The sequence below is a fragment of the Canis lupus genome, chromosome 17 (genome assembly GCF_003254725.2).
Source record: "Canis lupus dingo isolate Sandy chromosome 17, ASM325472v2, whole genome shotgun sequence".
Lineage (NCBI taxonomy): Eukaryota > Metazoa > Chordata > Mammalia > Carnivora > Canidae > Canis > Canis lupus.
In genome coordinates this window covers 35,276,046-35,303,650 of record NC_064259.1, presented here as the reverse complement: position 1 = coordinate 35,303,650, position 27,605 = coordinate 35,276,046, and the positions used below count along the sequence as shown (strand labels likewise).

At 40.7% G+C, this 27,605-nt stretch overlaps 2 protein-coding genes and 1 non-coding gene across 4 annotated transcripts in view; 2 read left to right on the top strand and 1 right to left on the bottom strand.

Annotated features, from left to right (window-relative positions):
• The window catches only part of BUB1 (BUB1 mitotic checkpoint serine/threonine kinase), a 43,030-nt gene extending 27,463 nt beyond the window's left edge, over positions 1-15,567 (top strand). Inside the window, exons 17-25 of the mRNA XM_025453979.2 lie at positions 1,012-1,096; positions 4,147-4,385; positions 5,969-6,112; positions 12,037-12,152; positions 12,497-12,658; positions 12,840-12,997; positions 13,095-13,269; positions 13,814-13,920; positions 15,253-15,567. Coding sequence (XP_025309764.1) covers positions 1,012-1,096; positions 4,147-4,385; positions 5,969-6,112; positions 12,037-12,152; positions 12,497-12,658; positions 12,840-12,997; positions 13,095-13,269; positions 13,814-13,920; positions 15,253-15,448 — 1,382 coding nt within the window. The 3' untranslated portion in view covers positions 15,449-15,567. The remainder of the gene's footprint in view (positions 1-1,011; positions 1,097-4,146; positions 4,386-5,968; positions 6,113-12,036; positions 12,153-12,496; positions 12,659-12,839; positions 12,998-13,094; positions 13,270-13,813; positions 13,921-15,252) is intronic.
• LOC112665135 (small nucleolar RNA SNORA29) lies at positions 2,244-2,383 on the top strand. The gene has a single exon (XR_003140241.1). It is a non-coding gene; the product is annotated as a small nucleolar RNA SNORA29 (small nucleolar RNA).
• A 5,482-nt stretch (positions 15,568-21,049) lies between the features above and the next one.
• LOC112664422 (uncharacterized) overlaps positions 21,050-27,605 on the bottom strand; it is a 39,887-nt gene continuing 33,331 nt past the window's right edge. For both annotated transcript variants that reach the window (XM_025453980.3, XM_025453981.3), the window contains exons 15-19: positions 25,774-25,993; positions 25,536-25,626; positions 22,858-22,971; positions 22,495-22,619; positions 21,050-21,697 (exon numbers count right to left, since the gene is read on the bottom strand). In XM_025453980.3, the coding sequence (XP_025309765.1) occupies positions 21,552-21,697; positions 22,495-22,619; positions 22,858-22,971; positions 25,536-25,626; positions 25,774-25,993 (696 nt within the window). In that variant the 3' untranslated portion in view covers positions 21,050-21,551. The remainder of the gene's footprint in view (positions 21,698-22,494; positions 22,620-22,857; positions 22,972-25,535; positions 25,627-25,773; positions 25,994-27,605) is intronic.

Below are 27,605 nucleotides of genomic sequence, written 5' to 3'. Positions count from 1 at the left end.
AAGCAATATAATGAAAGGACTGTCAAAGAATTTCACTCCCCTACATGGAATCACATTTTAATAAGTCGAACTTGTAGACCTAAAAATTTTTAACTAAGGAGTAAAAAGTTTTTCTTAGAGTACTAAACCAGTATGTTACCTTTCTTTTCTGGATTTTAAAGGAGAGTTCAGTTGATACTTGGACAATTGCTAAATGCCATCATAAGCTTGCTATTTTAACAAAAAAATCTTGGGAAAACTAGTTTAATCAGTTGAGTCAGAGAGTCAATATTGGCTGTTCTTGGAGTATTTGCACTTTGGTTGGATAAATAGAAGCTAATGTTCTAGTGCTAAAAAATATTAGCACCTGTTTGGTGACACAATATCTGATAAAATTCAGTTCAGTCTAATACTAGGCTATTTATAGTATTATGTGTATATATATAGAGAGAGTATATATACTCCATAGTACCACCTATGTAGTTTATCTTTCCGTAGATAAACTTTTTTTGTTTTTAGTTAAAAGGAATGATGTTAAGAATTGCCAGGTATCTTCCTCATGTAAACACTCTAAATCAGTTTAATCAACTAAATGCTAACCGACTAAATACTAAATATAAATAAAGCAGTTAGATAGGCAGTAAGACACTCAATAAATCTCTGCTCTCCAGAAGCATTCCAGTGTTTGACTCTCCATGTCCTTGTCATCAGGTTCTCCTAAAGCATGGTGTGCCCTCCACCCATACCAGTAACCTCCACAGGCTGGTCATCCTGCCCACAGCAGACCTGCCATCCTTTGGACCCTTTTCTCTTGAAGGATTGGATGTATAAAGTTGAAGTGCTCACAAATATTAATAGTAAAAAAAATTTTTAGTGTTTTTTTTCCCCCACTTTAAAAATATTAAGGAAAATTTTACCATGGAACACTATTTTGAAATTATAATGAAAGTCATTGTAAAAAGGAATTCTGGACTTTATAACCATATAAAATCATATGCATGCATAATGTCTCTAATTTTCTACATATTTCAGAAAATGTGGCAGCAAGAGAGTGTACCCATGTGACTTTGGATTCTCGTGAAGAAAACGTAGAACCCTCAAAAGAGAGAAAGTTCAGGTATTGTGAGATGTGCTTGGTTCTGTCATTCCACTGTCACTCTGGCTTTGCTTTTAGTATGTAGTGGAATACGTAATTCCAACACTTTGAGGCACATGAGATTTTATTGACTTGTAGGTAGAAGCCAGAAGGTAGGTACTCTCTAGAGATATACATACAGTGATAAACCTCAACAGTGGATATATCAGGGCAGTGAGAGAAGCAGCAGAGTCTCTGTGAGAGTGGTTCCCATGACTGACTTGTACTCATTTCAAATGTGCGTCACTGTAATTTCAACCTGTATCTCTTAGGTTCAGAGGCCTTGCTGTCACCACTATACTGTCTTGTTATTAAACTGCCTCTTGTTATTAAACACCTTTTCATAAACTAAGACTCCAGTAAATAAATTGGATAAAAGACTTGAGCAGAATTTACAAAAGAAAAAAATATGAATAAGCATGTAGAAAATAGTTAAGTCCCTAATTAATAAAATCAATGCAGATTAACAGATCTTGCCTTTAACACAGTCTGTTACTGCCCAACAGGAAACTTCTACATACAACTAATCTTCTGATTTATAAGAGTGCCATAAGCCACACTTGGCATAAGATTAATATAGAAATACATAGGACAAAAATCAGTTGCCAGGGGAATTACTGTCTAACACAATATTGTCTTTGGCCTGCATGAAACAAGTCAAAAGGAAACACTTAGGACCAAGGTACAGAAGTTTCCCTAGCTTAGAAGCCTTATTTCCATGGGTATCAGTGGCTCTTGTAACCCTCCATAGATTTAGATCCAGAGTTCCCACAAAGGATAGGCCCATTACAAGAGTCCTCATATCTGGGGCCTGAAGCTGTGAATTCCCCAGCATGTATTTCTAATTTTTTTAGTCTAGAATTCTGTTACCAGTGATGGTTATTTTTTACCATCAACATTGGAGACGGTGATACTCTTACCTTTTCAAGTTTTCAGGGGAGAAGAGCTAGAAAGTTAACCAAAACTCAAATCCTCAAGAAGGGAAAAGGGTTTTATTGATACCTTATGCACCCATAATAATTTGGTACTCCAGTAGCTAGTAACAACTTATATGAGTTCGAAAGCAGTTTTTTCTGTGTGCATGGATACCCCTAATATCTGTTTTGCTGTAATACAAGATATTGGAAATATTCCCATTTGACTACCACATTTTCTCCCAATAATAGATTTTGGTGGCTATGCTTATGGGATAGATTAAAAATTGCCATGATCTGAAGAGGAGGATTTATTTGTGTCCTCTTCCTATATGAAATGGCTGAACAGAAAATTAGTTGATTAAAATATTGGAAATATTTTTAATATCTAAGAATCAGGGAATTGTTCTATTCCAGCATACATCCACTGAATTAAATGGTATGTAGTGATTAAAATCCACGATAAAGACTATGGAAAAACCTGACAGATACCACCTTTACCAAATGATCAAGGTTAATTTCACAAGCAATGGCTCATAATAGTCTTTGCATTAAGAAGGGTATTTTTACCTTTGGAACATTCTTCACAGTCTAATCATGAGGAAAACATCTAAGGAACCCAAATTGAGGGACACTCTACAAAATGCCTGGCCAGTACTCCTCAAAACTGACAATGTCTTGGGAAAGTAAGAAACACTAAGAAACCATCACAGATGAGAAGGGGGTAAGGAGACAACTGGATACAACATCGTACCCATGATTTGATCTGGGAGCAAATAAATGGCTCTGTGGGAAAAATGGTGAAATCCAAAGGAGGTTTGGAGGTTAGTTAAGAGTTGTATAACAAATATTGGTTTATTGGTTTTGACAGAGGAGCCACAGTAGTGTGAGACAACATTTGAGGAAATTGGGTGGAGAGTATATGGGAATTTTCTATGATCTTTGAAACATGTCTTTAAGTCTGAAATTATTCCAAAACTAGTTTCTTTTTTTAAAAAATTCCTTGTAGGAAAAATGCCACCAAGAAGTAAGAATGCAACATAAAGTTGCATGTATATATTTATTTTTATAAGGATGCACACTTAGACATGTGTTTGTGTTCATGTGGGTGTAAAAATGGAGGAGAGTTTATGTGAATGGAGATACGCACAGTTGAGTCTTACTATTTGCACTTCTTTTGTATAAAATCACTGCAAACTCTGAATTACCCAACACTAAACCATCATTCCTTGTTAGGTTTCTGTGAGCCTCTGTTCACAATATTTTGTTTAAAGACACCTTATTTAATAAATATTGTAGATTCATTAACATTGAACTCCAGGCCAACAGCACTATAATTCATACCTGAATGCGGCTTATCTAACACAGATTTTCCCCATGAGACACATCATGGCCTTTTTGCACTTAGGAACGTTAGACAACACTTTAGCACTGCGCTTCGGGGAACAGCAAAATCACAAAAACAGAAAAACATGTTATTAAATGTACTGCGAAAGGATACTCGACAGTGTGAGAGCTGACCAAGAATGCAGAACATGGCCTTATTCTACTTTCCCTGGGAATGTGTATGTTGGGTGACCAAAACTTTTCACCATCAGGCATGTCTGCAAAAGCACATGAGTATTGATTCAGAGAGTACAAATGAGTCTTAGCATGTAGGAGAATTCACAAATATGGGATCCATGAATAATACAGATCAACTCTATGTGAAAGAAATTGGTACTAGATTGTTGGATTATGACATTTTCTGTTTCAGTGCTGTAGAGAGAGCCATTTTGGAATAAAGTTTGATATTCAGTCTTGATTCCCCAAGTTGATGACATCTTGGGGAAATAACCCCACCCCTTCCCATGTTTCCCTCTAGAGAATATCCATTCCCTCACCTATTTATTGAATATGTTTCCATGTCTTTGATTTTATTTCTATTCATATTGTATAAGCTGTGTATTTGCATGTATTTGTCTGAAGAAAATGCTTTAATTGGTTCTTTGTAAAGAAGTTTTGAAATGTCCTCTGTAGAACGAAAAGGAAACTATTTTGTGAAATATTGTGATCAAATCTAATAGTCTTGTAATCATTTGTTTTGTTTCCTCTTGTCTGTTCCTTTAACACATCCAGTCCAATTCAAGAGAAAAGCCTAGAGCCAGCATTCCCTACAGCTGTATCTTCGGCATCCCTGCTCCATGTGAGCCAGCCTGCTGCAGGTGGCATGCTGACGAGTGAGGTAGCACAGAGTCTTGAGGCTTGTAAACTCACAGACCCTAACCTCGCCATTGCAGAAGATCCACCAGATGCCAGCGCTGGGCACCAAGCAGAACGGATGCAGACTAGTTCACTTGAGAATGTCTATGCTCCAAGTATGAACAGATGTTCAATCTTTATTGTGTCCCTGAATAAGAACTATAGGCTGGTGAAAACTGTTCCATAAAAGAAGCTTAAAGGACAGGGACTTGAATATCATGGAGTAGAATGCAACTTCAGACAAAACTTGCAAACTGGATCACAGTGCAGTACAACAGAGGCACTCTTGGAGGGCAGATTAATTTGTTTTAATTTTAGAATGTATCAAAGTCACTCCTGTTGGAGGAGGGAGTTAGAATTGGAGAGCCTACTATGCCAGGCATTTCGTTTAAGTAAAGAGGCTCGGGGCTTAACTGCTCTACACTGGTTACCCAGAAACAGTCTTGGATAGTCTTGCATAGTGGTTAAGAATACAGACTCTGGGAGTACCTGGATGGCTCAGTGGTTGAGCATTTGCCTTTGGCTCAAGTCATGATCTTGAGGTCCTGGGAGCAAGTCCCGCATCAAGTTCCTTGCAGAGAGCCTACTTCTCCCTGTGCCTGTGTCTTTGCCTCTCTCTCTGTGCCTCTCATGAAAAATAAAATCTTTAAGAAAAAAAGAAAAGAATACAGACTCTGAAGACTGACTAGATTCTTTTTTTTTTTTTTTTTTGACTGACTAGATTCTAATCCTAGCTCCCACTCTTAGGCAGTCATGTGATCTTGGCCAAGATCATTTATTTCAATTTTCTGTGGATCTCTTTCCTTTCTATGAAGTGGAAGACTCCTATTTCAGAGTCTTCTTATAAGGACCAAACATGAAGCACACAGGACAGGTTATATATATTTGTGTATATATATATGTATATGTATACACACACACACACACGTATATATATATAAGCTTAGCACTAAGTATGTGTGACTCATGCTGGATTAGTCTTTGATAACTACTACTGAAAGAATTTTTATAGCATGCTAAATTGAACAGAGACTTTATTCTTCCCTTTAGAAATGATTTTTTTTTGTGAACCTAAAGTCCATCTCATACATGCAAATTGCCCATAAAAAGTAATATTGGAAGTCATTATGTTTTGAAAAGCATTGCATTTTGTAGATACAAGTGGGAAAGCAAGTTACAGAATATATATCTGAGTGAAGTAACTAATATCCAGGTCTGCTTTTAAGATAATTATGTTAGAGGCATAATCTAGCAATTCCAGGCAAGTGGAACAGATGCCTTCGGTGTTCCTTTTTTTTTTTTTTTTTTTAAGATTTTATTTATTTGTTCATGAGAGACACGAGGAGAAGCAGGCTCCATGCAGGGAGCCCGACATGGAACTCGATCCCAGGATTCCAGAATCACTCCTTGGGCCGAAGGCAGACGCTCACCGCTGAGCTACCCAGGCACTCTGGTGTTCATTTCCTTAGTCACCACTGAATGTTTATATAAATTTCTTTATCTAAAATAACAAATAATGAACTGTGCAGGATGAACCATTTTGATTTTTTGCAATGGTTATTACTTGAATCAATGCTCTTTTAAAGATAAGGCTTTTGAAAGCTTATTTGATGAATGTCTCTACTTGTTTTGGCTATAGTTTCTTTGAGAAAATTCTTGGGTAATGAATTCATTTTCTTTTGTTCCCATTCCTTTTAAGACTTTACTGTTGAGAATCCATGGGATGATGAGTTGATTCTCAAACTTTTATCTGGGCTTTCTAAACCAGTGAGATCCTATCCAAATACTTATGAATGGCAGTGTAAACTTCCAGCCATCAAGCCCAAGACTGAGTTTCAACTGGGTAAGGACAATATGGGTAATAAAACTCTTGCTTCTATATGGGAAGTTGATGGTAACTCTTAAGTGTGTGATTCTCCTTCTGGTACTATCCCTAGTACCACCTAGTACCTATGACCCACTCTGACCTCTAGAAAAGAGTTATAAATTATCTGTAACACTAAGATGAGAACACTTTGTTAAGCAATGATGGTAAGATTTTAATTGCTATTGGTAATATCTATCAAAATAAAAATGTATATACTTTTAGACATCTACTTTTAAGAATTTCCTGCAGATAGGCTTGCATACGTTCAAAATGACATATGTGCGTGTCAAAACATTGGAAACAACATAGGTGTCTATGAAGACTCTTAAATTATAGAACACCTCTACAGTAAAATATAGTTTGCTTTGTACTGATAGGGAATGATGTCCAAAACGTGCTGTTAAGGGCAGACTAGTATTATATTGCTACCTTTTATTTCTTAAAAAGGGGGAAGATAACATATATTCGATGCTATTTCTGGAGAGCCCATGAAGCATACTCAAAACTAATAAAAATGCTTGGCAGGGTGGATGTGGAGCAAGACTTCACACAAGATACTTTACATACGTGTGTGTACACATAAACACATATGCACACACACACACAGAGCTTCCCTATTGACATCTTGTATTAGTGTGGTACATATGTTAAAGTTTATGAACCAATATTAATACATTATTAACTCAAGTCCATAATTCAGGTTCATTCTTTGTATTTTATGTTCTATGGGGTTTGACAAATGTATTCATCTCTCCCCTCCACTAAAACTCTGACAAGCATTAATCTTTTTACTACTGTCTCAGTTTTGCCTTTTCCAGAATGTCATAGAGTTGGAATCATACAGTATGCAAGCATTTCAGATGGGCTTCTTTCACTCAGCAATATGCATTTAGGATTCCTCTGTCTTTTCATGACTTGAAAGCTCTATCTTTACGTTCTCTGAGTAATATTCCATTGTCCAAATGTACCACAGTGTATTTATCTGTTCATCTATTGAAGGACATTTTAGTTGCATAGCTGTTGACAGTTATGAATAAAGCTGCTGTAAAACCCCTATGCACTTTTTGTATGGACATAAGTTTTCAGTTCATTTGGATAAATACCAAGGAGTTGTGATTTCTGGGACAAGTGAGAGTATGTTTATTTCTAAGAACCTGCCAAACTGCCTTCAAATTGAATATGTACCATTTTGTATTCCCCCTAGCAATCAATGAGAGCTCTGCTGCTCTATATCCTCACCATCACTTGGTGTTATCAGTAGTTTGGGTTTTGGCCACTCTAACAGATGTGCAATGGTATTTCATTATTGCTTTACATTTGCAGTTCTCTAGTTACATATGATGTTGTACATTTTTTTCATATGTTTATTTGCCATCTGTATGTCTTTTTTGGTGAGTCATGTATTCAGATCTTTTGCCCATATTTTAAAAATCAGGTTGTTCATTTTCTTAGTTTTGAGGTTTTTTCCCCCATTTTCCTGAGTTTTAAGAGTTTGTTGTATCTTTAAGAGTTTGAATATCTTTTTATCACTTCTGTGTTTCACTAAGATATTCACTCAGTCTTTGACTTATCTTTTCATTCTATTAACAGTGTCTTTTGCAGAGTGGAAATTTTAAAATTTTGTCCAATTTATCAATTTATTTCTTTCATGGATCATGCTTTTGATGTTGTGTCTAAGAGGTCATCAGCAAACCCAAGGTCACCTAGCTATTCTGTTACCTTCTAGGAATTTTATAGTTAAAACTATAAAATGTTTTACATTAATGTGTATGATCTATTTTGAGTAAACTTTTTTTTTTTTTGAGTAAACTTTTATGAAAGGTATAAGTTCTGGGTCTAGATTAATTTTTGCATGTTGATGTCCAGTTCTATCAGCATTTACTGAAAAGGCTATCCTTCCTTTTTTTTTTTTTTTTTTTTTTTTTAAGATTTTATTTGCTTATTCATTAGAGAGAGAGAGAGAGAGAGAGACGGAGACACAGGCAGAGGGAGAAGCAGGCTCCATGCAGGGAGCCTGATGTGGGACTCATTCCCAAGTCTCCGGGATCACGCCCTGAGCTGAAGGCGGCGCTAAACCGCTGAGCCACCGGGGCTGCACAAAAAGGCTATCCTTTCTTAATTGAACTGTCTTTGATCCTTTGCCAATGATCAGTTGACTATCTGCTTAGCTCTATTTCTGGGCCCTCTCTTCTGTTCCATTGGTCTATTTATCTATATTACACTGTTGTGATTACAGTCGCTTTTGTAGTAAATTTTGCTGTTGGATAATGTCAGTCCTCCAACTTGTTGTTCTTCAATATTGTGTTGGCTGTCTGGGCCTTTTGCTTTTCCACATAAACTTTAAAATCAATTGTCGGTAGCTACAAAATAACTTGCAGGGATTTTTATTGGAATTGCATTGAATCTATAGATCAAGTTGGGAAGAATGACATCTTGACAATATCATGTCTTCCTATCCATGTATATGGAATATTTCTGTTTAGATCTTATTTGATTTTTTATTTATTTTTAAGATTTATTTATTTATTCATGATAGACACAGAGAGAGAGAGAGGCAGAGACACAGACAGAGGGAGAAGCAGGCTCTGTGCAGGGAGCCCGATGTGGGACTCGATACTGGGTCTCCAGGATCACGCCGTGGACTGAAGGCGGCGCTAAATTGCTGAGCCACCCGGGCTGCCCTTATTTGATTCTTTAAATCAAAGTTTTGTAGTTTTTCTTATATGGATCTTATATATATTTTGTTAGATTTATACCCAAATTATTTCATTTGGGAGGATGCTAATGTAAGTGGTATTGTGCTTTTTTAATTTCAAATTCCACTTACTAATTTCTGGTACATAGGAAAGCAATTGACTTAATATATTGACCTTGCATCCTGCAATCTTACTGTAATCATAATCATGTATTAATTACAGGAGGATTTTTGGTTGTTGTTCTTTGGCATTTTCTGGCTAGATGATGCTTATCATCTGTGTACAAGGACTTTTTTTATTTCTTCCCAATCTATGTACCTTTTATTTCATTTTCTTGTTTTATTGTTTTAGCTAGGACTTCCAGAGTAGAAATGGTGGGAGGAGAAATTCTTTCCTTATTCCTCATCTTAGTGAGAAAACACTTACCTAGTTTCTCACTAGTAATGTTAGCTGTAGATGTTCTTTATCAAGTTGAGAACGCTTCCTTCTACTCCTAGTTTGCAGAAAGTTGTTATGAATGGGTATTGGCTTTTATCAAACATTTTCTGTTTTTATGATAAGGTCATGTGATTTTTCTTTTTAGTTTGTTCATGTGATAGATTCATTAGTTGATTTTTGAATGTTGAACCAGCCTTGCGTACCTGCACTATCCCACTTGGTCATAGTAAATAATTTTTTTTAATACATGTTTTGGATTTGATTTGCTAATATTTTGTTGAGATTTTTTAACGTGTATGTTAATCAGAGATGCTCTCACTTATCCTAACTCTACTTAACTGAATACATTATAGCAATTATTATTTTGATTAGCTGTTAGATCAATTAAAAGTAAGAAAAATAAAATATTTTATTTTATCTTCACTTAATTCTTTTTTCCTGTACTCTTCTGATCTAAGTTTCTAGATCATCTCCTTGTCTTTCTCTCTGAAGAACTTTTAACATTTCTTGCAAGGCAGGCTTACTAATGACAGATTCCCTTAATCTTTGTGTAAGCAAGGGTTTGTTTCTTTACTTTTGAAGGAATCATTTCATTGGATACAGAATTTTTGATTGATAGTTTTTCCTTTTAACATTCTGCTTGCTTCCTGCTCGTGTGGTTTCCAAAGAGAAGTCAATGTAATTCTTCTCCTTGTTTCTTTATAGGTAAGGTGGTTTTATTCCTCTGGCTTCTTGCAATATTTTTTTCTTGTCTGATTTTCTGCAGTTTGAATACAGCTTGCCTGGGTATAGACTTTTGGCTATTTTTCTTGCCTTGTGTTCTCTGAAATTTCTAGATCTTTGATTTGTTAGTCTGTCATTAATTTTGGAAATTTCTCAACTATTAATACTCTAAATATTTTCTCTATTCCTTTCTCATTTCCCTGCCTTCTAATATTCCATTACGCATATGGTACACCTATTGTAATTAACCCATAACTCTTGAACATTCTTTTCCATCTTTGTAAAATTTTTTTCTCCTTGCAAATCAGTTTTGGAAGTTTCTATTGACGTACCTAAAAGCTGACTAATTCTTTACCCAGCCATGTATAGCCTAGTGAAGAGCTCATCGAAGATAGTCTTTGTTTCTGGTATAGTGAGATTTTTTTTCCTAGCACTTCCTTTTGATTCCTTCTCAGAGTTTCTGTTTGTCTGCTTACATTTCCTATCTGTTCTTGCATATTATCCTTTTCTCCATTATAATTCTTAGCATATTAATCATAATTTTAAAAACTCCTGGTTTTATAATTTCAAAACCTTTGTTATATCAGTGTCTTGCTCTGATACTTGCTCTGTCTTCAAACTGTTTTTTTTTTTTTTTGTCTTTTAGTATACCTTATAATTTTTGTTAGAAAAAATTGATCTATTGAGTAAAAGGAACTGATATAAAATAGGCCTCTACTGTAGGATTTATCTAACTTAAGATTAAGCTGTGTTTACTATTTGTTGCTAATGTAGAGGCTAAAGTTTCCATTCATGTCCTTATTTCTGACTCCCTTGTTGGCTTTGGGTTTCCCTCAAGACTTGTTCTTAAATAAAATCTGAGGCATTTGTAGTGTTATAATCCTCCTGGTACTGGCTCCAGTGGTGATTTCTGTTCCTGGGCTTCTTTTCTGACAAGCTGTTATTCTCTGTATCCACCAATCTGTCTCCCCAATTTCGGGGACAGCAATTTGCCCTATGACTAGTTTTTTAATGGATCTATGAAGACTTGCTGATTTTCAGTTTGGTGGTGGTGGTTGTTTTATTGTGGAGGTAGAGTGATGACTTCCAAGCTCCTTAATATGCCAGATTAGAAACCAGAAGTCTACTTTTTATACTTGATTTTGAACATGTGGATTTTTAAAAATTACTTTGAAAATCTATTAACAACTTTATCTCAGTGGTCTTTCTCCCCAAACCAATAACCCCATTATTATTAAAAATAGCAAGACAAATCCAATTTGAAGGACATTCTACAATTTATCTGACTAGTACTCCTTGGAACTGTCATGGTCTCCTAAAACAAAAGGTTTGAAACTGTTCCAACCTAGTGGAGGAGGCTAAGGAGATTTGACAGATTTGTCCTGAAACATTAGGTAAAAACTAGTGAAATCCACATAAAGAGTGGATTTAGTAACCTACCAATGTGGGTTCTGTATTTGGGACAAAAGTACCATGGTTATTAAATGCTAACAGTAGAGGAAACTGGTAACAGTAGAGGCAACTTTTCTGTAAATTAAAAACTATTCTAAAATAAAATTTTTACTTCAATACAAAATTGTAATTATTCTATTATAAATATTAGTGCAAATATACTTTATCCTTTTTATCCAGGTGTAAAACACTTGTGTTTTTCAAAGGCATATGGTAGATCTTTGTTTAGCACTTTACAAAAGATCTTTGTATGTTCTTTCTAACATTACAATGGTCTTGCCAAGGCATTATCCCTTTAATATGAAAATATTGATGAAGAGAGGATGTCTGCCCCGTTCCTGCCATTAAGTGGCTGGCCTGGCACCCAGCAGTGCTGCTTCTATTTGCCTGGCACATCATTTAAAAAAGGGAGCTGTTTTGTGGCAGGTGTTTAACTTTCCTTTAAGACAGGAAAAACATTTCCTGAGGGAGTTATATCCATTTGTATTTATGAAAGCAATCAAGCACCCAAGAAAATTCTATAAATACAAAATTTACCAAAAATAATGTTCTGAGCCCTTTTTTTTCATTTTGACACATCTGTCTTCTAAGGTTCCTTGCTGGTCTATGTCGATCACCTTCTTGGAGAAGGGGCCTTTGCCCAAGTCTATGAAGTTACCCATGGAGAGGTGAATGATACCAAAAATAAACAGAAATTTGTTTTAAAGGTAAATAATCTGAGCAATTCTTTGTGTAGTATAGAACTGAATTTTAGAACTTGATTTTATTGGCCTCATTTTCTTTTTCTAGACAATGGTAATTTCATTTAGGTCTCTGGTTCACAATTTTTTTTTTTTTTCTGGTTCACAATTAAGAGACAAAAACTATGTGGCAAGTATTTAGAATGGCCTTGCCACCGAAGTGCTCTCAGAGCAAGTCCTATACTTCAGCAACAGTCCATAACTTGTCATCACTTTCTACCCACATCCTTTGTTGGAGTCGAAGTTGCTTTTCTGGCTATCATTTTCCAGAATGTGAGGCCAGATGTGAATGTCACACATCTGATTTGCAGGTCCAGAAGCCCGCCAACCCCTGGGAGTTCTACATTGGGACCCAGCTGATGGAGAGATTAAAGCCGAGCATGCGACACATGTTCATCAAATTCTATTCTGCCCACTTATTCCAGAATGGCAGTGTGTTAGTAGGAGATCTCTACAGCTATGGCACGTTGCTAGTAAGTATATTCATTATCATGAGGACAACATGAGTTTGAAGTACATTTTTGCCTTGTGCCTTGCATGTATCTTTTGTAGTTGGAGCTTCTATTGAAGTGGAAGATGGGAGCAAAGCTCTTGACTTGAAATTTCATCAATCCTTTGCAACCAATTTAAGACTCCACTCTATGTTGTTTCTAGAATGCTATTAACCTCTATAAAAACACCCCAGAAAAAGTGATGCCTCAAGCTCTAGTCCTCTCCTTTGCGATCAGGATGCTCTGCATGATTGAACAAGTGCATGACTGTGAAATTATTCATGGAGACATTAAGCCAGACAATTTCATACTTGGGAGCAGGCAAGTGTTGCACTTTTAACACAGTTTTTGCCACATCCCCAGCAGCCTTTTATGATTTGTGCTCATGTTGCCTGGCCCTTATTTGTGTTTAATACAGATTTTTGGAACAGGATGGTGAAGATGATGATATATCTGCTGGCTTGGCACTGATTGACCTGGGTCAGAGTATAGATATGAAACTTTTTCCCAAAGGAACTACATTTACAGGAAAGTGTGAAACATCTGGTTTTCAGTGTATTGAGATGCTCAGTAACAAACCATGGAACTACCAGGTACGGAACTAAAGGGAGAGGTTTACAAATCGTTTCTTTATACTTACTATATTTCAGAAGTGATTTTGGGGATCTAATTAGTTTGAGCTGGTCTAGTCATCTTCTGTCCTTGGATTTAAGACCAGTTCAAGTGTCATTTTTAGTTATGGGCACACCCTGCAGCTAGAGGCTTCAGAGCGCAGGTGAAGGCCAACCACCAGAGCCCTGGGGAGGTAGGTGGGAGGACTTCTAAGCTGCCTATGTGGAAGAGGAGCTGAGGCGCCGTGTTTGCCCCTGGAGAGCAAAACAAGGGACTTGAGAAGGACACGGTAGCTCAGGGAGGACAGCTTTCCAAGGGACCAGCCCAGAGGCGGTGGCTAGGAAGCCTCCAGCAAAGCCTAGACAGCATTCACCAGGGTATCAGTGGGACGTTGAACAAATGTCTTCCCAAATTGTTTAAAAGTAAAATCCTGTGACTATATAATTTGCTGCATAAGTTAGACATCTTAATCTACTCATGTGTAAATTACTATTTTAGTCATATATACCTAAATTTTCCTTATAGATTGATTACTTTGGAGTTGCTGCAACAGTGTACTGCATGCTTTTTGGCACTTACATGAAAGTGAAAAATGAAGGAGGAGTCTGGAAGCCTGAAGGGCTTTTTAGGAGGTAAGTATTTGCATTGGTACTGCAGTGAAAGAGCATAAACAGAATATTGGGTTCCGTCTGGTGGAAATGGATCTCTGCCACTGCCTGGGAAAGTCTTGCCTTGGGACGTGAGGCAAAGCCACATAGTCCTGGATGCTGGGCACAGTTGGCAAGTTACATGGCTCTACAACTGCTGTTTCCAGAGAGTGGAGCAGCCGATGCCTCATAGAACCAGTGAAAACTGGCTGAGGAGTGGGCATCCTCTACACACTCAAGTGTCTCTCATCTGTAAAATAATAGTGAAAATTAACAACTAGACTAGAACTCTTCCTGTCAACATGGATGGCTCTCTTAATACAGTGGTACTTGAATAAGCTATTGGTAATGTTTGAGTATTTGGTACATGTATGTTCATTATATCACTTATACTTTAACTTTTTTTGAGGTATGAAAACATATGTAGAAGAGTATATTCAAATTTAGCGTCCAAAAAGCCAAATGGAGTTTTACATGTTTGTATCTTGAAGAAATTTAAGCAGAGACTTCCCAGCCCTCACATACTCATCCACCCACCCTGACAAAAGGAAAAGAAAAAGCAGTCGGCAGTAATTTTACAAAATGTAGTGTCAGTATCTAAAAAAGATTCGATTCAGGACCAGAAGGAAAACTTAGAACAGCTATGATTTATTCCACATAATGAGTCATCAAATTTAGCAAATGCTTTATTCATTCTCTTGCTCATAATCAAAGGACCAGAGAGTTATTCAGAAGGCTTCTGTCTCTGACCAGCAGGCCTGATAGTAATGGGCTGAATTTCCTGTCTGAAACACAAATTTAGTTGTGTTCTGCTTTTTTCCCCACTGCCTTCTTTCCATGCCATAGGGATTTTACAGTTAATTTGAATGGTTATGGTAGTTGGAACTCCGAATCTGAGCTCTATCTAGACTGGGTAGTCCAGCCTATCTACCCAGTCCCGGCCCATATGTATATATTTAAGCCCATCAGAACCACTCAGCCAGATTGTCAGATTCTGGCAGTGTGGTATATAAAGGTAGCCAAAAGCAGATTGATTTTCTTAAAAATAAAAGAGAAAGTTTTTCCACTGAAGACCTGTTACTAATCTAAGACTACTTAAATCAGTTTTTTGGAGTAAGGTGTATATAAGACATTCAATTGGGTCTATTAATTTCTCTTATTTATAATAGATTCAACATTCCAATTCTAGGTGCATTAAATTGTGTTTAGGTGAAGTTCTTTTCAGCTATCCAAGCATGTAGAAGCCAAGGCCGGAGTGAGGTTGCCCTACGTGTTAAATACTACATTTTACTTTGTATTTATGCGTTGTCTCTCCAGGCTTCCTCATCTGGACATGTGGAGTGAATTTTTTCACATCATGTTGAACATACCAGATTGTCATCATCTTCCATCTTTGGATTTGTTAAAGCAAAATCTGAAGAAAACATTTCAACAACACTATTCAAGCAAGATTAAGACCCTACGTAATAGGCTGATTGTACTGCTCTTAGAATATAAGCGTTCTAGAAAATAAAATATGGATATTCGCTAAAAGTCACTTTGTAAATGCTGGCCTGTGCACTCTGACCCTTGTTGTTTTCCACATTCATTGTTTATATGTTAAATGTTTCTTAATAAAGTCCATAAAATATATCCATGTGACTTAATTATTTCAAATATTTCAACAAAGTCTACAACCCGGTAAGGTACCCAGTAGGCTGATGGGGCACCTCTTGAGATGCAGGCATTCATGAGAATAATCTGGATTTGAACATTCTCTAAAATCACTTTTAATACTGACCTGTTCACTTTAAGCCAAAAAAGGAGCTAGACAGCTTTTTTCTAAGTTGAGGGTTTGTATTTGTATACAATAAAAAATTCTTCAAAGATATTCAAAGGACTTCAAGTTCTTATGGATAAAATTTGCCTGTTCTTTTTTTCTTTTTTAAGATTTATTTATTTATATGAGAGATAAAGCAGGGGGTGGGGTGCAAAGGGAGAGAGAAAGAATCCTTAAGCAGACTCTCAACTGAGCAGGGAGCCAGCCCCATATAGGACTCAATCCCAGGACCCTGAGATCATGACCTGAGCTGAGATCAACAGTCAGACACTTAACCGACTGAGCCACCCAGGTGCCCCAAAATTTGCCTGTTCTTTGTTGTAGCATCCTTCAGTGCTGTCCCTGGGAAATATTACAGGTGTAAATCTTAAGCTTCTTTATTTTTTAAAAGTACCATTCAAAGGAATATCTTCCACTTCGAAAACAGTTTTATAAGCTGTATAAATCATTAAGTACCTCTAAGATAATAGCAGCCAACTTAGCATCAGTTGACTTTTAAAGCTGGAAGAATCCTATTCCCTGAACTGAACTTCATTTCTCCATCCCTCCCTCCTTTCCTTAGCATTATGATGAAAAGAAATTGGAGGTAACACCCAACTCAAGAGCACAGAGTGAACTGCTTCCTCCTCCTTCCCTCACTCCCAGCTACCCGGTGCCCATGACTATTTTTTTGATCTTTCCAAAAATGATTCTTGCATATTTCTGTATATTTTTCATACAACTAGCATAATTAACAGTTTTTAAAATTTAACGTACATATTTACATATAAGATGGTCTCATTTCCGTTAATGACTGTAATATTTCATTATATGATGTATCTGTAAGTTCCTAGAAACTGCTGGGTTAAACTGCTGAGCCCATTTAAAATGTTAGGTGAGCGGGATCCCTGGGTGGCACAGCGGTTTAGCGCCTGCCTTTGGCCCCGGGGCACGATCCTGGAGACCCGGGATCGAATCCCACGTCGGGCTCCCGGTGCATGGAGACTGCTTCTCCCTCTGCCTGTGTTACTGCCTCTCTCTCTCTCTCTGTGTGTGTGACTATAATAAATAAATAAATAAATATTTAAAAAAAATAAAATGTTAGGTGAGCATCTGCAAAAAACCTCCCATAGGGGCTGTGCCAGCATATATCAGTCTGTTCCCCACACATCCACTAATAGGATGGATCAGGCTCTTGGCACTTGCTGCTCTGACTTGAGAAAATGGCATCTCCTTACTGTCTTCGTTTCCATTCTCTTCTGAAATTAGGCCAAATTCAAGAGCTATGTGTGTTCTCCTTTTTCTGTGAACTCTTTATTCTTTACCTCCTTTTCATTTTCATTGTTCTTTTCCAGGTTAATTTGAAGGAGCCCTTTGTTTGTGAGGTACAAATATTTGTCCAGTTTGTCATCTGCCTCCTAACTCAAGATCTCTGTGTCCATAAATGTTTTAAATTTTTGTTTTATACACGGATTTTGTAAAGTTTTAAATGGCCTTTTTTGGCTTTTGTGTCTCAAAATGCTATTCTCAATTGAGAAATAAAGTTCCTCTTATTTTTTCTATTTTTTGATACTAGTACTGATTTAAATACTCAGAACTAAACTTTTGGTTGCTTAAGTCAGTCAAATCTAATTTTCTTCTGTTTTCTCTAGCTGATAGTTTGAATATATGAAGCCTGTTGATTTCTATTAAAAAAAAAAAAAAAACTTTTCAGATGATTCTTTTGAAGTTTCCCAGTAGGTAATCTTCACGGTGAAAATCATGTGTACGTCTTTCCCAATTTTTCACTGGTGACTTTTCAATTGCTGAAAATAGCATTTTTTACTTGCTGGCTGTTGCCTAGGACCATGAGAAGAGGGCTGTGCAGTAGTGGCACTGGGCCTCCCTGCCTCCTGCTTTAGTGGAGGCTATTCTCACGTGTATCCGGTATGCTCATGAGGCTGGCCTGAAGGAGACATTTTTAATCGTGTTGAAGAAGTACCCATCCATTTCTTCTTACAAATGTGAATTATGACACTTTCACAGTTTTCTTGCCCATGTTTCCATCTGCATTGGTCCATCTGTAAGCCATTCCCGTATGTGAATGTACCATAGTTTATTTAACCAATCATCTATTTAGAGACAACTGGTTTCACAGTTTTATTGCTACAAAAAAGTGAGTGCATGTGCAAATGTGCCTGCAGGATAAATTAATAGGATGGGATTCTAAAATATGTTTTATTTTGAACATAAAGAATATAATCTGCATAACTGATTACACACATACTCAATTTGGAAGGAAGCTGAAAATGACCCAGGGATAGATAGACCTCATCAGAAAAACTAACATTAAATTGACTCTTAGAGTGTCAAAATAAGTACTGATAAAGCCAAGATTGTGGGGGTTTGGGGTTTTTTTCCCCTTTTGACAATGACTGTTTTGAGAGGAAAGGAAGACAAAGGAAGATAAGGGTGCTGTTTATTTAACTAAGAGTGAAATGTGCCCATCCATGAAAGGCAGCTGTGGGTGCCAAGCTTAGGCGGGGAGGACACTTGGTGTCTGGCCCCTGTTGACATGTCCTTTGTTCCCATCAGCCTGTTTGCTATTGCTGGATCTTCAATTTCCATCACACTCCAAATATCCTCCATGTTATTCACACCAACAACCTTAGTCTGACCACGGTGTCGTCCCAGCACTGCTGTGGCCCATCTGGTGTCTGCTCTATGCCAAGGGCTTTACTTAAATAAACCTCACACACTCATTTCCTAGCAACAGCCTTGTCTCCAGGGAGAAAGGCTCCATCTGAACAAAGTGAGTTACTTTAAGCACTTCAGCCAAATAGTCTTTTGTGTGTGTGTCCATTACCTGGTACAAACTATAGCAATCATCTGTATTTAATTATCCATGAGCTGTCTGCATTGCACACACACACAAATATGTTTATCTGCACAAGGAAAAAGCTCTATCTACAGGACCACTGGAACGGATGCGTGAGAAGTCAGCACTCGGAGGGAGGAAATGCGGCTCACTCCAGTAAGGACACTGAAGTTTCCCTGAGGATAGAGGTGGGTCTTACCCATCCGTGTTTCCTGCAAAGCTGAGCAGGGGTGCAGGTCCTGCTAAGTGCTCAGACATTGTCGAGACTCAGTGTAGTTTCAGATTTAATATCTATCTTCGGTTAAGGCATTGCCTATTCATTCTTGGCCCCCGCTCCACATTCTAAGCTCTAGCTAAGAACCAATCTGGTCACTTAGGAGATTCAGAGATTCCTCTTATCAGTGCCTTTTCCCTCTGGATCACATCTGTGGTTGAAGGCAATGATTCTAAAATTATTTTTCCTCAGGCTAAGGAACTACAAGCATAACTCCTGCCTATCAGAAGAGGTGGCCCCTAATTAGCTGGGCACTTGGCACAGTCTATAAGCACACCTGCAAGCTACTATCCTCCACACCTTTCTCTGCCATTGATCCTAGGAGTCCTCCATTTCCCTCCTCCCTTGAGTCAATCCATCTCTCTTGGTTCCATTCTGGAATGTTTCAGACAAACCCATTTCTGGACTGATTAGGTTATAAGCAGACTAGGGTGCTGTAAGAGAGAACCGCCCCCTCCCACAGTAGCTTGGAGAAGACAAGTGATTTCAGTCTCCTGTTACAGTCAGGGGACAGGGGATGCCGTGCCGGCACTGACTCTGCCACCCTCCACAGGCGGCTTCCAGGATGTTCTGATTGTTGCCATTCTCAGTCAGGAAGTGGAGAAGAGGGAGAGACTGCTCCCAAGGGCAGGACCAGTGAGGTGCAGACTCCTGCTGGGCTCCCAGCTTCGGAAGGGGCTGACACAATCATGTGGCCCCGTCCCCCTGCCGGGGAGACAGGAATCACATGCCTGATTCCTGCTGGGAGACCATGTGCTAAAATGCAGGGGTAAAGAAAGACCTGCAGAAAGGGGCGGGCTGCCCCAACTCCTGTCGTTCCCCTTTCTCTTAGACTGTTGGTGGTGAAGGGGGTGGTTGGGGCCCCCTGGTGGCCACGGGGGCTGCTGCCAGGCAGTGGTCATGGGATCCAGTCTCTCCAAGCCAGTGGCTCACACACGAAGTAAATTGCATGACCAACCAGGTTTACTCTGTAATGTTTAATGTCCGACAGGTGGAATGACATACAGGCCCATGAATAAGTAAAGTTTTCGATAAACCACGAAGCACTGATGATATGGAATCCTTGGCAGCACTTTGCGTGTGTGTGTGTGTATACACCAATGTACACATATGTATCTCAAGATGAAAAGTATTGCTAAGTGAAAAAAGGTTCTTGAACAATATGTATAAAAATGTCATGCATGACATCCCATTTAGGATAAAAAATGCAATTAGAGTTGACCCTTGAACATGAGTTTGAACTCATAAGCAGGTCCACTTATATTTTTTATAACAGTATTATAATAAACGTATTTTCTTTTCCTTATGGTTTCCTTAACGTTTTCTTTAGCTTACTTGATTGTAAGAATATAATATATAAACACGTTACATGTAAACTATGTGTTAACCAGCTGTTTATGTTACTGGTTTTTTGGTCAATAGTAGGCTGTTAGTAAAGTTTGGGGGGGTGGTCAAAAGTTCTGTGCAGATCTGTGACTCCTCTGGGGTCAGCAACCCTACTCCCTCCACCCCGTGTCGGTCGAGGGTACATCATATATTCATATGCATGACAGACATGACTGTAAATGGATCGGTGTGTTTCCAGGACAAACAACAAACTCAGCATCACCATTGGGAAGGGGGCCTCAGCGGGGAGATGGCCCTCCCAAGCTAGCTTCAGTTGTCACCCTGACAGAACACATGACTCAGGCCTCACTGAGCTCAGAGACTTCGGGTCATGGACCCGTGCCTTAGAGTGGGGCCCGTGACAAGGTACAGAAGAATGAGGAGTGATACCCTGACATCTTGCTTAAAATCTAATTGCAAGGTACAATAGTCAGATTCACAGAGATGGAAGGTAGAGTGGTGGCTGCCAGGCCTGGGGAAGCCTGGGGGGAGAGGGACTAGGGAGTCACCACTGACTGCTCACAGTTGCATCTGGGATGACAAAAGTTCTGGAGAGCTGTCACACAATATGAATATACATAAAACTACTGAACTATATGCTTAGAATTGGTTATGATGGGGACTTTTTGAGTATTTACCACAATTAAAAATCGTGTTAATAAAATGATTTTAATTTCTGAGAAGGAGCATGTGGCTGCATTGGGAGATTTCCAGCTGGGGAAAGTGACCTCGGAGAGTGACCTACTCAAAATCTTCCTATAATTGTAATTTAATTAAAGAAGCTTTGAGAGCCTTCCTCTGAAAAAGAAGCAATTGTGACAGAATTTTATTTTCACATTCATGTTTTTCTTCATTTTTGAATAAACCCTGCATCTCAGAGCTGCTATACTAGATATATTCCTTTACTATATTTAAATATTCAAAAGTCATTCACATAACACGTAGCACAGGATTTAACAGAATAGCAAAATATCATATAAAAATAAATGAAAAGCTTTAATATATGCACTGAAAGGACCTCACACACATACGTACAGGCGTACGATAAGTGCTCCTCATGATCTCTTCATAGATCTTCTCGTCCTTACTGCTCTGAACAGACCTCAGAACCACCCCCGACAGGCCACACAGAGGCAGCCTCTGCACACCTTTCAGCTGACCTCGCAGGGCAGGTGGGGCTGAAGCCCAGGCTGGTCAGGCCACAGAGACAACTCAGTGGGGAAAGCCATCTCTAGACAGCATATGCAAGAGGTGATGCTAGCTTGGCTTGGTTTCCAGGTGTGGACCCTTCCAGTCCAGAATCATGCACTGTTTCCAAAACTGGGATTCTTGGGATATATGTCACTGGGTGACAAGTTCAGAATCTCATCCAAGGAAGGGCCTTCATCCTCTGGAGTGATTTCGGACTCGAACATCTGCTGCAGCAGGGCGTCCACGGTCCTGTACTCTAGGAGGAAGGAGAAAGGCATGTGGAACTCAAATGTGTTGGGGTCAGAGGGGAGCATCCAGCCCAGGCAGGGCAAGGCTTTCTGGAAGGATGGCCACTGAGTCAAAGACAATGCTCTCAGCACGGCTACCCAGATAGTCTTTGAAAGAAAGGATGAAAAAGTCAGGAAATAATCACTCATCTCTGCTGGTGCAGATACCACTGAGCTCTGGGGCCAAGCAAGGCTCAAGAAAATTAAAAAAAAAAAAAAAAAAAAGGTCTTCCCTGGAGGATTGAGAAGGGTGACACCTGGGAAGGGTGTCCTGCTCATGCCACTGTCCCTGCAATCTATGCCATGCTCCTCATCCTGAGTTTACTGTAGGCACCCTGGCCAAAGCCCAAAGTGACAGTCAGGTTGCTCTGGGTTATTCAGCCAACTACTGGTTCATTGAGAATAAAGTAGTTAAACACATAGTTGTTAGGGGCTCCTGTGCCCTAGGCACATAGTGAAGCCCTGGAGACACCACAGAAGGCAAGAAGACATGGCCCAGCACACATGGAGTCTACAAGGAAGACAAATGATGACCAAACTGTCACTTAATGACAAATGGCATCCACCCAGCATGGCAGGTCACAGTGGGAAGGAAGGGAGATTGATAAAGAGAGAAATCAGGCATAAGGGCTGCAGAAACCATGAAAGGAGGGCTTGTCTTTATCCTGAAGCTACTGAAGGTCAGATTTGCATTCTGGAAACATCTCACTGGCTGCAGTAAGGAGAGCATGGATTAGAAGAAGTTTTGCACTGGGTTAAAACTTACTTTTAGATGCAATTCTGAAGTACAATCCTTTCAAGGCCTTCCTTTTGTTGTCTCCATCATCCCCACTGAAGCCACTGTCTTTGGCATCCATGTTATCAATGAGCTTCCCATCCTGCATTTCTTCTCTTCAAGGAAGAAGAGACATGAACAGGGTCAAGTCCCTCACTGAGTCCCTCACATGTCCTCCCAGCCATAGCCCCGGGTCACTGTCCAGCCACATCCAGGGCTCTCCTCTGCCCAGTAAGGGTCCCTGAGAACTGGCACATAGGACCATGCTGGATGCCATGAGGCCCTGAGTGAGTAGACGTGGCCAGCCTGCTTCCCAAAGCCTGTAAGTAATATCGAGGGGAACACACTACTCACTCTTGAACTCCCACTCCAAGCTCTTGAATCTTCTTCTCGATAGCAGTTTCGACTTCACTTTTTTCTAAGGAGTATGCCACAAAAAATGCCTCCAAGATGAACGCTATGAAAATACTGAGAAAGAGTGAGAGGTAGAGGGTGCAGGCTGTGGTCTAGGCAACAAGGAATCCCAGTTCCAAAGAGTGTCTGAGCCTGAACAGGAAGGCAGCCTATTGCTGCAAAGACAATGCAACGCAGAAGAGAGAAACGACGGTGTCTCTCAAGGACTGGACACAACTTTCATTCATTTGGGGAAAAAACATTTTTCTTTTACAACCTATTTAACCAGTGAATATTAAAAAGAAAACATAGCTTATAGCGGCACCTGGGTGGCTCAGTGGTTGCGCGTCTGCCTTTGGTTCAGGTCGTGATCCTGGGATCTGGGATCGAGTCCCGCATCGGGCTTCCCGCAGGGAGCCTGCTTCTCCCTCTGCCTGTGTCTCTGCCTCTCTTTCATGAATAAACAAAATAAAATCTTAAAAAAAAAAAAGGGGGATCCCTGGGTGGCGCAGCGGTTTGGCGCCTGCCTTTGGCCCAGGGCGTGATCCTGGAGACCCGGGATCGAATCCCACGTCGGGCTCCCGGTGCATGGAGCCTGCTTCTTCCTCTGCCTGTGTCTCTGCCTGTCTCTCTCACTGTGTGCCTATCATAAATAAATAAAAAAAAAATAAAAATAAAAAAAAAACAAAGAAAATCTAGCTTATTTCTGGGATGGACAGGGGCTTAAGCCCAACAATTGTCGGTAGACAGTTCTCCCTGAATATCTCAAGGTGCAGCCTGGGTTGTCTGAGCAAAGGCATTGAGGCTGATTTAGGAAGGTTCATCCATGAGACATTCCAGTAAGCTGGAAAGCTCCAAGATGCCTCCCCCCAGAGCCAGTCCTGGATAGTAAAGATAAAAAGTTCTTGCCCTCCCTGGGGATCTGCTTACATTCCAGGTAAAACTAAAATCCCTCTTTTTCTCTCTCTCTGCAGAAGGGAGGACAGGCAGGTCCCCAGCAACCCTATAATAAGTTCACATTCCTCCTTGTGGGGTTCCCTCCTCCTCCTTCTCCAGTGGGGACGAAGGTTCAGGGAGCTGACACGGTGTGTTGCTCTGTGGCCGCTTCCGCCACAACTAATAAACTTTGTCTCTGACCCAGGGGGCCGTGGCTTCTGTCGGTGTATATACGGTGTGTATACGGGGCATGTGCTTGCAGACGAAGCTGCTGGCTTGCAAGCAGGCAAGAACCTCAGACCCTCCGCCGTTTCTGACCTACGGGGATGATGGAGCCCAGGGCTCCCACCATGGCACACGCTTTGAGAGGAGAGGAGCCCTGCCTCTGCTGGTCCCAGCACTCCGGCAACCTCTGTGAGAGCCACCCGGAGAGGCGTTTCTCTCGTGTTCCCACTACGTATTCTACTCAGGCTGTGTAAGGACAAGCAAGCCTGATCAGAGCTACCTGTGGGGTTTCCCCTCTCCTCCCTTGGCCAGTTTTTTTTTTTTTTTTTTTTTTTTTAAGATTTGATTGATTGGGATCCCTGGGTGGCTCAGCGGTTTGGCACCATCTTCAGCCCAGGGCATGATCCTGGAGACCCGGGATCGAGTCCCGCGTTGGGCTCCCTGCATGGAGCCTGCTTCTCCCTCTGCTTGTGTCTCTGCCTCTCTCTCTCTCTCTCTCTCTCTCTCTCTCTGTACCTCTCATGAATAAATAAATAAAATATTTTTAAAAAAGATTTGATTGATTTATGAAAGAGAGAGAGTGAGCGAGAGGGAGCATAAGCAAGGGAAGTGGCAGACAGAAGGAGAGGCAGAAACAGGATCCCCACCGAAGAGGGAGCCTGATGTAGGGCTTGATGCCAGGACCCCAGGATCATGACCTGAGTGAAAGGCAGATACTTCACCAACAGAGCCACCCAGGTGCCCCTCGGCCAGTATTCTTGAGTCATTCTTGAGCCAAAGTCAGTAGGTGGTGGCTGGCCAAAGCAGGCCTGATTTAATAAGGAAGGCACTGGGTGCTGGACTGTCACCCCAAGAACTGCAGGCCCCAGGCTGTGAGAGGGGTATGACAACCAGAAAACCTCTCTAGAAGACAATTCTAGTGATCACGAGGACTCAGGTTCAGGTCCCATGGAGGAACCAAGGAGCTAGAATCAGAGACTCTTAAGCTGGAACAGAAGCCCTCTAGAGTAATGGGATGTCACAGCAGCTTTCAGTGACTGAGTTCTCTCCTGGAAGAGGGACCAGGACAGACCTAGAACCAATGAAAGGACTGTACCAGTGCCTTCTACCTGTGCAAGGACAGGGAGGTACCAGAGATGGACAACTAGGGAACAGCCTCTGAGGCTCTAAGAAGCTAGTAGATGCATGGATTTAAGCAGAGGGTGAACCGTATTCACAGGGATGCTCTAAAGGGATTTGGTCTGGGTGAGGAAGGGGAGGGAGACTGGCCAGGACCCTGGGGTCCTTCTGACCCAAACAACTTATAAAACTATGAGATATGCATGAGCTATAGATGTGCACGGCACCGGCAGACAGCGATGAACACAAATAGGAATGCAAGTGACACTCTTCCCTTGCGGTGCCTCCGCATGGTGCACATGGTGGCCAGAACAAAGGATGAAGATGTGGAATCGCCAACGGGGCTGGAGTAAACTCACTTAACAATGAGAATGACGACCACAATGTGGAAGCTGATGAAGTACAGCTTTGCCGCCTGGTGAGTCACCAGGGCGAAGCCACCTGCAAGGAGTGCAAAGCTAAGGAATCAAAGCTTCAGGGAACTGGGCAGGTGACCGGGATGCTCCTGGAAGTTCCTTTCGGTGCCCTTCCCCCCCCCCCCCCCCAGCCCAGGGAGCAGGCAGGCCCTGGGAGTCCGTCCCCTCGCAGAAAGGATATCGTGCCACTGGTTCACCACCGTGAGCTCCATCAGCACGATGAACGAGGAGGCGAGGTCATTGAAGTTGTTCTTGCAATAGTGGTCTCGGGCGAATGCGGAGCCGGTCAAGGCTGGGTTCCCACACACCTGAGCTTCGGGAGTGGTGAAATTCGGGTCGAAGAACCAGACTTTGCCTTGGAATGCTTCCATCCCAATGATAGCAAAGACGTAGTAGACCACCTGGGAGGGGCAGCACAGGTCAGCAGGGGCGCATCGAGCTGCAGCCATGCAGGGCAAGGAGCCAGCAGGAGGGGCAGAAGGATCGCGGACACGGACATGGGTGGACCCGGCAGGAAGGGCCACACTGTGATTCCGGAGTGGCTGCCCGCCCCAGCCGAGTCTCAAGCATGTCAGAGTGGAGAAGGGTGGACCAATCGGCTCGTCTCTGCTGGAGAAACCCGAGCTGTCCACGGAGGAGACACAGGACCCAGCCAGCTGGACCACAGCACCGCCTCTCCAGTGGGCTTCTACAGCCCAAAACAAAGCTGCTGGGCAAGTTAGTGGGTTAAATCCTCAAGAAACAACAGCTGGGGGATGCCTGGGTGGCTCAGTGATTGAGCATCTGCCTTCAGCTTGGGTTGTGATCCCAGGGTCCTGGGATCGAGTCCTACATTGGGCTCCCCACAAAGAGCCTGCTTCTTCCTCTGCCTGTGTCTCTGCATCTCTCTGTGCCTCTCATGAATAAATAAATAAATAATCTAAAAAACCAAAACAACAGTTGGCCCGCTAGGAAAAAAATAATAAGGCTGTATCTTAATCCCATTTTTTATAAGATGAATTTCAAAGGTACCATAGGGTCCAATGTAAAAAAAATAAATTGAGTAGAAGTCCCCACTAAGCATGACTATAAAAGATAAAAGATTATACAATAATCTATAAAATAAAAGATTAGCAAAGACGACTATATAATTAATTTAAATGATTATACAGCTCCCAAAATAGACAACAAAAATCCTTTAGGTGCAGGAAAAAAAAAAAAAAAAACAACTCAAAAACAAGTGACAGAGAAGGAAAAGTAATTATGCTAGAAACAACTTACCGACAGCCTATTTCCTGAATTGGCAAAACACTCCTGCAAACCATATTTTTAAATTAACAGAATGGACCAAGGATATGAACACACTGTCTACCGAAAAAATAAGCGCTAAGTCGCCAAAAGAACATGGAGAAGACACTCAGGCCTGTGAAACAGGACAGAAGTGCATGTCAGAGCCACACAGCACCATTCTGTCCCATCGGACTGGAAGACGTGCAATGGCTCATAAGCCCCAGCTGTGAGGGGTGCAGAGGCACAGGCTGTGACATGCTGTCGTCTGGGCTACACAGGAAGCATGACTCTGGACGGTGCCACCGGCCGACCAAAGTTTGAACACATTTACCTTTTGACCCAGCCTTGCTGCCTGGGAATGCATCCAGTTGGAACAGAGGCACTAAGATGCAGGTGCAAGGACCTCACTACATCAGCTGTGGTGGCAAGAAAGTGACACCCCCTAGTGGTCTGTCAGTAGAGGGACTAGTTGGATGTGTTCCAGAGTCTTCCCTCAGTGGGACACTTTTAATCATAGCAGAGCCTACACGATGCATGTGTCCTCAAAGTCGTGCAGCATTTCGTGTGGATTATTCTATCTGACTGAACAATAAACTAGATACAGACACACAATTATGGGACATACTTGTGTACATGGAGACATTGAGAAAGAGGAACAGGAAAACTTTAATAATGGTTGTCTCCAGGAAAGACACATATGGGGAATGGAAATGGGTGACCTAGAGTCTGCCCTTTGTTCTTCTG